We start from the raw sequence: 11446 nt of genomic DNA, 5'->3' as shown, positions 1-11446 counted from the left end.
GGAACTTTTAATCATAACCGTTCAAAAGAATGGGATCACCCTACCCCAAATTTCCATGGCAGTGACAGTAATGCACTGCATAAAAACAGTGACACTCCACCTATTAATACATACCTTGGGTATTTGTCGAAGGGTCTATTAGCATTTATAGGCCTAAAACCTAAGGAAAAATGATGAAGGAGGTTGTAACAGAGGTGCAAGAATAAGTTTTGTAAACCACATGAAAAGAAAACATGAACAATTTTTTTATGCAAACCATCAATGCCTTGAGGAGGATAGTACAAACTATATATTTACCTTTAAAATGAATTTTCCAAAACCATTGGAAACAAATATCTATCCACTAAAATATGGTACACACACTATCATTAAGGAGATCCAAGAGAATGCCATTAAGTTAGATCTACAGACATACATGGGTACTTGTCTAATCTTTAATGTAGATAACATGAAACTCTATGAACACTTCATTTTTTATGATGATGATGAAGAAACATCCATCACTCATTCTCTTGAAGAGTTCTTTGTATAGGTTATCACAAAACTTGATAACCATGCTATTCTTTAGTGGAAGACAAAAACTTTTGAAGAAGGGACCCTTGAATTTGATCATATTAAGCTAAAAAAGTAATTTCCTCAAACTAGTAAGTGGTACACCTTAAATAAGATCCAAATCAAGTTTTCTTAATTAGTATGGAAATTGCTTGGCACCAATAACCCTTGGGTAGGGAGGTTTGGTCCATCATTAAGAGAAGGATGGACCACAGGGTAGACCGTTGGGTCTTCACCTTGTTGACCAATATCTTACCATGTTCATTGATAATATGTATTTAAAAATTGTAAAAAATAAAATTAATATACTATAGATATTAGAAAGATGTGGAGTAGGGAAAGAGAGATTTATGCATATTATGGAGTATAAAAATATAAAATTTTATGAAATTATAAGATATCTAATTTTTAATATACCATAAAGATAAACTAGATGATGATGGCTTACAAAAAAAATATGTATTAGTCTTAATTATATCGATTCCTAAACAATAATAAAAATCATACTTTATATAAAAATAATAACTATGTACAAAAGCCTACAAAGTTCACCGTTAAAAAACCTTTATTCAAGTCCATTGATATGCCACTTAATGAAAAAGCGAATGATATATGCTTGAAAACCAAATATCACAACTATTCATCAGCCTTATAAATCACAAATGAACACAATAAGTGAAAACAATTCGCTCATTCTATTTCCTTCCATTAAAATATTATAAACAATCCTTCCATATATTGGAAATTGATTGTTTCCTAAACTCGTTCATTAAGCTAGGTTGCTTCACATTGGTAATCTTGACATTAAAGTTTTCTTGGCAAATGTTATACCTATTTTGTAATGTATTAATTTTCTTTTATTAGTTTATCATCATAAACAATCATAATCAATTCGTTGTTTATGAATCAAATTCCTTTTCCTATATAGTTATTATATATAGACTTTGGTTTACATCAAAACTTCTGATATTCATACACATGGCATTCGTTATAACAAACATCAAAGTCTAAACAACCTAGTGCATCAAGGTTAATATAATAGTTCACGTCTGTTTACCTAATTCTGTGGGCAAAGATGACATCAAACACCTAAAAAATAAACTCCTCGGTTTTGATAGTGAACTCCTAATTCAATTAGGATTTGAACACCTCTTTAAACAAGCCGGGATTGTGTTACATCACAGGGGGCTAATCAAACAAAACTTGCAGCCTTTAGTCATTGTTGCCTCCGTGTTCGCTACATGAAAACCAGATGCAATCTCACGTAACACATCCCACGCTTTTCATAAATCAGACATCATCAATACCGAGAATGCGCTGTCAAACCTCAACATTCTCCAATTGCATGATTCTGGGTAATCATGTATCTAGAAACCCTCAACTTTCTTGAGTACTATTCCTAAGGTTTCTTGAATACTATTCCTACTATTCCTAATAAGGTCCAAAAAAATTTAGAAGCCCCATGTTTTTTGAAAACTCAACAGCTTTCACTATCGAGCTGAATCAGCTCCACCTAATTACGTGCCATTAAAGTTGGTTCATTTTCTGCAATGCAATACGTGCTTGCAAATAAATTAGTATGACGTCAATGGAGGTGTCGTGCAATTTCATTTTATTCACACAGGAATGGAACAAAGTCCAACATATTCGTTCACTTTAAACACGCAAGTTCCGAAATTTTAGACCTATTGCTCCATAGATGCTCGGAATCTCAGCAATTATTCCAGTTGAACGTGAATGTGAGTCATCACCATTGACCTCTGGAACCGAAATCGCAGAAAGAGACGCACTGTACGGGGATAACTGGACATAATTGCAGATAAAGCGATCACATCAACCCACCAAAAGTGAAGAACGTCCCCCAACAAATCTCTCGTTATGCTCAACTTCATCCTTATCATCTTTGAATAGAGTGAATTTTTTTGGATGTTTGTTTAGGTAGAAATAGAATTTTCTATACTTTGAGTGGATAAAGGCTTGGAAAATAATTGGAAATAATTGGAAACATCGTTTTTTCGGATAAAATATTTGTAAATCTAGCGCAGATTGAGTAAAATCGATGAAACTAAGATGAGATAAAAAATCTATTTCGTCAAATTTTTGTTTGAAAAAATTACTATTTCTACGAAGTTAGGTTAACCTATCCCCTTTTGCTGAGATGGATGCAATCGATTCCCGGAATATGAAGCATCTGGTGAAGTTATTACTGGTAGTTTGAGGGAGCAACCACTAATCATGAACTATAAATATCTCCGAGCTTGAGGCTCTCGTACATGGCTGTGTTTCTTCTCTATTGCAGATATAGATTTCTGGAAGTTGTCAAGAAGAACAAGAACAGAAAAAACTTGATGTTTATGAGGATTTTGATCAGGGTGCTTTAGAATTTTTATCAGGGTGCTTGAGGATTTTGATCATTTCGAATTGGCACAATGTAGGTCGTGTCATATAGATGTTTAAAAGTGGGATCTTGAAGAAAAATATTAAAAGAAAGATCTTGGGTGCGCCTGGATAGAAGTAATTTTATGTTTGGCAGTTTCATATTGAAGAAGCACTATCATATTTACATGCTGTTTAGTGAGGCCATGGAAGAGTTTAGTGAAGAGGATATATGGGGTGGTTTTAATGATGCCGAAACCAAGGAGCTTGGCTTAGGGGAAAACCGCTATAGCGTCGTTGCAGTATGCAGATCGAGGGGATCAAAGCTGGAAGGGAATAGTAATACTAGCAAGAGATCAGTGAGAATTCCTAGGAGGGAGCCTTGCCATGAAGAGAACAGTAAAAGGATATTGAGGTATCGGTCTACACCTGTGAATATCCCCGACTGTTCTCAAATGGTATGGAAAGAAAGGAAGAATGAGATCAATGGTTGGAGAAGAAGTCATGAGAGAGTTGATGATTATGGAAATGAAGACGGTGATGGTAGGGATTTTGAATGGATCCCACCTCATGAGCTCGTTGCCAGGCAGCTTGCCCAGAGCGAAATACCTGAAATGTCAGTGTATGAAGGCATTGGAAGAACACTCAAAGGCAGAGATCTCAGCCAGGTTCGAACTGCTGTCTTGACGAGGACTGGTTTTATCGAATGAAATTCATTCTGAGAGAGAACAAGGTCTATGTATTCCGAATTCCAAAACATAGATCTAAATTCCTGGTTCATGGATTTGTTATGGATCACTTTGCAATTCAAATCAATAAATTTTTTATTTTACTTGGTGCTTTCTAACAGTTCCACGCATCGAAAATTTTGCCACTGGCTCTATCTTCATGTTGTCGAAAACATAGCAGAGAATGTAAATATTAATTTGTTCTTTTATCCTCTATACAAGGTGTCAAGAGTAATGGATCACTTGGCAATTGAAATCAATGAAAGTTTCATTTTCACATGGTGCGTTGTCAAAGGTCCACTCACGATCTGTTCTGAAAAAGATAGCAGAGTTTGTACCAACTATTCTTTCTTTTATAAGTATAATACGGCTTGCACTAAAACTGTCACACGGTAAGAAATTGAAGAAGCATCGCAAACATCGCATCTATTCAGTTATGAAAGTTATCGTTGAAGGTATGATTTATGAACCAAAATGTGAAGTATTTGGGGACATTGGGGGATATTTATATATTTATTAGATTTGAAATATTTGTTTTACTAATTAATTTTTTTATCTAAATTTATAATTAAATACGTTATATATATGGTATAGTTTTAAGTTTTTTTCATAAATTTTAATATTAATTAATAAGTTTGTCAAATTAAATTAAATTTGAAATTTCATTTATAAATTTAATTATAATTATTGAATTAGTTGACAATTTTTTTTATTTTATTTTTAACGAACATCGCAAAACTATGAAAACTAAATTTATTAGTAAATTGTGTTTTTTTGAACTAAAAATACTATAAAATCTCTATTTTGACTCATTAGTGTGTCTCAAGTTTTCATCTTAAAGTTCCCATCTTATCCAAAAGTCTATAATATTTGGTAAGAATAGCTTTATTTACCTAAGGATTACCTAATGCCCCAAATATTATTAACCAAAACTATCTCCACTTAAAAATGTTTCACATTCATCCTAACTGTAACCAATATCCACCATATTTTAGAAGACCATCAATTTTTGGCAATCCAAAAATATATGAGGAAAAACAATTGAAATACCAAGAAATGAAAACTAGACCACTAAAATGATTATTGTAACCAATTTGGATACAACCATAGAATATATCTACTCTTTTGCAATATACACATATTCTATTATACCATAATAAATGAAAATTGGACCACTAAAATGATTATTGTAGCGAATCTAGACACAGCATTAGAATCATAGAATGTATTTACTTTTTTGCAATATGCACATATTTTACTATAGCATAATAACATATATAAATTTGTTGTAGAGGATATTTTAAATCAAACAAGTATTTAATGGAATAGAAAAACTTTGTAATGAGGATAAACCACATTAGTTGGTTGGAAATGTCAATGAAATCTTAAGAATGTGATTAATCCAAAAGACATTTATCTACATTATGAATCATAAAAATCTCAAATCTAACATTGTAATAACTAATAAAATACTAGTTTATATCTATTAACTACATCAAAATTTTATTAATTTATGAATGGAAAGAATAAAGAAACATTACATACTTCAAGAAAAATCGTCATAGACCAATGTCTAATATTATTAATTTAGTTGTTTAAAAAAAACTATTAAAATATATAATATACATATTTGGTTGAAATGAAAAACGTCGTCTTACCCAATATAATATTGATTTTTATATAACCACCATGAAACAAGTTATTATGAGTAGAATGAATAAGCTATGAAATAATTTGATATTCAAAACACTATGTCTTTAACATATTCATAATATTTGAACGTAGTAAAATAATGATTCAAAATCTTAATATATGTATTACTAATGTAAATTTGAATAAAGTTTTAATAAAATCAATCAAATACTTAATTAAATGTAAATATCATATTATAAAGAATAAACTAATATTTTACACATTAATTATTTGGCAACATGACATTATTAGGGGTTTAAAAAAATAAAATAAAAAACATAACTGATTTTAAAATAAATAATTTTGAAGAGAAGAAAATGTTTAAAAGTAATTACAAATTTTATCCCGAAAGAAAAAAAACTAGTTGGTTTTTTTTTCCTTTATCCACCATGTAAAAATATGTTTTTACAAGTGAATTGAAAAACTACAGAACATTATAAAATTAAAAAAACATAGATTTCAATAAATTAACAATAATATTATTAAGATTGATGAGCCTCATAAATGTGTAATTATATGGGCTCACTTTACCTCCTAACCTAGTCAAGTCAACCATTCTCTTAGCATATTCTATGATTTTCTGATTATATTTATGCTTATAGAGTGAGTTGAGCTAGTTATGATGCCATGTGGTCTAATATGTGTTTAATGCAGATTATTATTGAATTTTGAGGTCAAAGTCAAGGATCTAGTGGACAAATGGCATCAATAACTCGAAGTGGACAAAGGAGAGGACTTATAGGAGGGAATCCCCCTCATTTATTACTCCTCACTTCGAATTCCCCTTCATTCAGCTCAGAGTACAAGCATCCAAGTCATGCACTAGAAGGCAGCCGAGCAAGTGGAGGATGACTGATAATTATCTTCAATTTTGGGAGCCAAGCCTCCCTGATTTTAAGGAAGCTATTGGTAGCTTCATTTGTATAAGTAGAGAGGCCTAGGGCCTCACTAGGGTCGGATTTTTGTTCTACTTTTGCTTATGTAAACTCTGCTCAACTTCGAGCTTATTATTTTGATAGTTTCATGTAATCTTGTTATTGTTTTGGAAATAAAGATGGAATCATTTTTGAATTAGCACTGAGTTACCTCAGAGGGCTAAAGCTCTTGGGTCAGGGCCCAATCTAAGTAGCCAAGCTCCTCTTTACTTGTATTTGTATGTTTTATTTTAGTTGTATATTAGATTAATGTTAGATCTAATTATTTTATGGTTAAGAATAGGTTGCTTTTGATGATTCGGTAGTTTGCTTCCATTTGTGCTTTCTATAGCAGGTTAAGTAGTGATAAAGAAAATATTCAAAAGGCTAGCAACAATGCCTTGGCCTCTCTTCCTCCCTTTGGGACCATGATCTGAGGCAAAGACCCTCACACAGATTTTCCTCATTCATATGACTTCTATTGTTTGCACTCTTTTTAGTTGGTTAATAGCCTAGTTTGCCTTGCTTCAGAACCTCTTCATCATGCTCACTTCTTTATTTACCATAGTCTTCTTCCATTCTTTCCTTTCTTGCAACAATTATCAACATTTCCTTTCATAGATCACAGTTTAGATTAGTTTGATGCAAAACTCTGTTTTTCTAGATTCACTTGTTTCATTGCTTGGTTAATCTCACTAGTTGATTGTCAGTTGTTCATGCAGCAAATATCTTCTAGCAGCAAGCCAGCCTATCAGCCATTCCATCCTCCATCTGATCCATGCCCTATAGGTCGCCCAAGTCTCCCCTCAATTCCACCTTGGTTTCCTGCATTTTCCATAGAATTCCTTCCTCTCTCCCTGAGCAAATGCAGTCATTATTCTCTCTCCTAATTATTTTTGGTAGACCCTAGGTGCCCTAACACTTCATTCCAACCCTCATCCACCTTTTCCACCCACTCTCACACCCTCAAAATAGCCAAAACTACTCTCGGCCTCCTCCTGCACGCCTCCTATAGAACGTTGTTTTTCCTCCTGTAGATTTCCTGTGTCCTCCTGTAGATTTTCCTGTAGGCTTTATTTTGAAGGACGAATGTGAGAAAAGCCTCTAGAAGGCCACTTGAGACCTCCTAGGACCCATCCACACCATCCTACATCCTCTCAAGTCCCAAAATCGCTCTTCAACACCACCTATTCGCTGCCACATTCACAAACAATAAATCACATACATGTCAAATTCACATGAAAATACCAAAAAATCCAAAAAGATGTTTTTTGCTCATTTACTTCCAGAAATGGCTTAGTTACATGTTATTTACTTCTTTAAATCGATAGATGGACTTCTTTTCATGGTTTTCATAGTGCTTTCCACAAAAGTAGGATTAGTTGGTTAAGTAGGATTTACTTGGTTTGCTTTACATTTTAGTCTTTCTCCTTTCTATAGTTAGAGTAGTATCTGTAGAGTAGTCTTTCTTTCCTTTCATCATATATAGAACTTCTTCTGGAATGCATAGAAGTTGGCTTGAGTTCCTAGTGACCTTGCGCTGGCTGACCAAGTGACAACCTGCAGTAAGAACTAGTACTTGTGCATATAGCACTATTGCTTTCAAGTTTCTTACAAACTACTGGGTTGATAAGAGTAAAGAAGGCAGCCCAGGAGTTGCAACATTATTGCTGCAATACTGGCGCTCGCCATCTTTTTGGTGCCATTGCCAAGGAAGCTGTTAGCACCTAAATCTGCCTTAGGCTGAAGGAAGGAAAAATTCAGAGTAACCACAAACCACGCTCAGTCTGGTAGCTAGCCCTACCAGAACAGGAGAGGGCTCTCTCTGGGTCACACTTAGGAAAATAAACAATAGGGTCTGAGATGACTGAAAAATGGATACTGATTTTAGGCTAGGTAAATAAATATGATGGAGATGTTTTGAAGAATGACTGAGTTTTCTGGGATGTGTGGGACCAAGGAACAGCATGAGCAGAGAATTTAACTCAAAGACGCAGGTTGTTTCGTGAGGCAAGACAAGTGGAAATTCTAGCAATTAGAGTTGAAAATATGTGAAGTGGAGAGATTGTTTGAGAGTGTGAAAAGGGCATAAATACATGAATCCTTTTCAACAGAAGAAAACATAGAACGTGAAAACTATCCCAAGGCAGAGCAGTGCAATGAATTCTACCTTTTTTACTTAGAAAGCTTTCATTGGAAATGAATGTAAATGAAAATATGAAACATAACGAAATACATATGAAACATAAAGAAGATACATTTTCTAAACTCACACCACAGGAATCTCATGAACCAGAGCTGCAATCTTTCATTAATTCTCTGTCAAAATGTACAGTGAGTGATTGGGTTTTTCTCCCACAGTTCCTAGAAATGTCAACCAACCCTTTGCAAATGGTTCGCATACAATAAATAGACTATGCCATGAGGAAATAGAACGACCAAGAGTTGGGGAGTTTTTCAAATCATTACAAAGAGGAAGTGGAAAGCCAACCATTAGTTACAGGTGCAGTGTTACAAAAATGACAAATGGCTTGGCTAATTGCTTGCCTTCCTTTGCCACTTGGATAGGAGCCCACCTTTAGTGAAAATGATTTTTAAACATTTCCTTAGTTGCCAAGAAAAATATAGTTTAAATGAGCGAGCCCACTTGGAGAATGTCGCGAATCAAAATTTCGCGAAGCGGGCGCGATTTTGGCCTTTTTCTCTATATGCGCCGCGCCCAAATCTATACGCGCCGTGCCACATTGGAGGCAATTTTGAGGTACCTGCTGGAGTCCAAATTATGCCCAAGTGTGCTTGTGGGAAAGCCTGGCCTGTCTACTTTCCAACCCAAGTGGAATCTCTGAATTTGGTGCTTATTGTCCCCTCTAAAACTTCATTCTCCCAAGACTGCTTCCTGTGTGTCAAAATAGGGGCAGAGAAGTCATTTTTTGAGTGTTTTTGACCTCCTGGGGACTCAAAACTTGCCCAAACTTCTTTTCCAAGCACCAGCAGTCATGATTTTTCATGTTGAATCCAAAAATGCAAACAATTTGTGATTTGGAGCTCCAAATCCTAAGCGTCGTGCTGCATAGGGAGAAAAAACCTGTGTTGTGACCAAAAATTTTCCATGTGACCAAAATTGCCCCAAATTTCTTGAAATTTGGGCTGGAGCTTCCTTATCAAGTGCTATACTATGCCAAAGAGGCTTTAGCCAATATCTAAAGTCGATCGAGCTCCCTTTGCCTCTTTTGCTTCTTGATTGCCTTCCTCAATTTCGCCTTCAAATTCCTAATTCAGGCCTTGCATACTTTGTTTCGCGCCATGTAGTGGAAAGCCATGTGTCTCAGCAATGCATGGTCCTTGCCATCCTTGTCCAGCAACCTCTCCAAGTGCATGTTAACTCTCTCGAGATTGGCCTCCCGATCCTCATTAATCTCTTGCTCCAATGACATGAGCTCAACTCTTCTCCTTTGTGCATCTTGGTGATGCTCATGAATGTTTTGTAGCTCCATGATCGCTTGTTGATCCTCTAGTTGTTTGTTCCTCTGCTCCAGATATTTCATGTTCCATTTGGCTCTTTCCAAATCAATGGAAAAGGCTTGAATCTCTGCTTGCTTCTCCTGGATGATCTCTTTAAGCTGTGCACTTGTTGGTTCTGTATCTGTATCATCATGAAGGAGAACGAATTCGGTCTCTTGTTCACCTGATGGCTCACCTGAAGGCCCCTCATCATGCATTGGCTCCTTACCTCTGTCCCGTACATGTAGTGTTGATGTCGGAAGCGAGGCCCCTTCCACCCCAGGTGGAGATAACACTCACTTTGCTGCTGTAAACAAATGTCTAGCACCCCTCTGATATGTGATGAAAACCGGCACACTAGTAGTCTCATGGCGCTCATACCGATGAGAAGGTTGACCCTCATGCTTAACCTCTGATAATGCCTGTGAAGTGCTGAAGAGGTCAGGGGAGATGAAATCATCCCAAGTAATGCCCTGCAATCCCAGCTGATGAACCACCAAAATCTTAATAAGAGCAAAGTGATAAACACTGTTAAGTTGTTGCTGAGGGGTCTTATGCTGCATGAAGGTGTTCATCCTCTGTATGTTCCTGCAAATGAAAAATGGTATTTTCATCATCCGTACCCTGGTAAAGTGCATGAGCAACATGATGTGATAGGCATATAGACGAGAGAACCTCCCCTCACAGCTGAAGTACTTCATGATCAACTTCATGAGTGGAGCATATTAATCTTTCAAATATCTGAATGGAAAGACTCTTGTGAGCTGCCTCAAACAATTGGCCTTAATGTAAGGCTCATAATGCTGCCGATCAACTTTATGTTTCTTGTGCCATGGTTCTCCAACATTCGGTATACTGGTTGCTAATGAGACAGTTTCGGGTGTCAGTGTGAAGGTGACCCTGGTCAACATAGAGTGATCTCCATGTAGGTGAAGCACAAAAAGACGGGCCAACTCATGATGAACTCGAACATTAGCCACTCTTTGACAAAACTCAAAACTTGATAGATGCTAGAAACATGACATAGCAAGAGGGCATGCCTGCAATTTTGTGAGGGTGGTTGGCTCATCCCTAACATGTTTTCCACTTTTATGATGTCTCCAGGGAGCCTGTTCTTCCGAGGATGAATCACTTTGTGTTTCCATCTCATACTCCGATGAATGCTCAGATGCCATGACTGTTGTATGTGTACTGTGCTTGGACTACCTCTTGATGATGGTATGAAACTAGGTGTTTTTGTGATATCTGCCACCAAGGGGAACAATGCAAAAAGGGAGTGTTAGGAAGGGGAATAATATGATGGGAATCGGGGTTATGGGGGAAAATTTTGTTTAGGGATATGTAGGAGGGTTTGGGGATTATAGGGTAGGGTTTTGGGGTTTACATTGACCAATGAGTGGAGGGATAGGGAATATGGGTTTAGTAATGTTTTAGGGTAGGGAAAATAGGGAAAAATGGGATAGGGGGGAAGGGGACAATGGAGACGAGTGAAAAAGCGAGAGGTGAAAGAGGAGCCTTGGAAACAATACCACAATTTTGCAACCCTAGCAATAGCTTTGGTGATTTCAAGTGGTAGGGTTTAGGTGTCTTTTATTGCAATTATACATAGCCATGAACCACCATATCTTCACAAAATTTGATGAGCAAGCCAAGAGATAGACCCTACCTGGCAATTGGAAGGGT

General features: G+C 36.0%; 1 protein-coding gene across 1 annotated transcript; it reads left to right on the top strand.

The window, feature by feature from the left end:
• The first annotated feature begins 2733 nt into the window (after positions 1-2733).
• LOC149226229 (protein S40-1-like) lies at positions 2734-3760 on the top strand. The gene has a single exon (XM_089375244.1). It carries the CDS (start codon positions 3075-3077, stop codon positions 3636-3638), a length of 564 nt encoding a protein of 187 aa, XP_089231370.1. The 5' UTR covers positions 2734-3074; the 3' UTR covers positions 3639-3760.
• Positions 3761-11446: the final 7686 nt, after the last annotated feature.

The sequence above is a fragment of the Pinus tabuliformis genome, chromosome J (genome assembly GCF_031772625.1).
Source record: "Pinus tabuliformis cultivar Carrire ecotype Pingquan chromosome J, CPIR1, whole genome shotgun sequence".
NCBI lineage: Eukaryota > Viridiplantae > Streptophyta > Pinopsida > Pinales > Pinaceae > Pinus > Pinus tabuliformis.
Note: the sequence above shows the minus strand (reverse complement) of the source record. Positions and strands in the feature narration are given on the sequence as shown.

Coding starts and splice junctions, on each gene's coding strand:
- LOC149226229 (XM_089375244.1), top strand. CDS start 3,075: ATGTTTGGCAGTTTCATATTGAAGAAGCACTATCATATTTACATGCTG.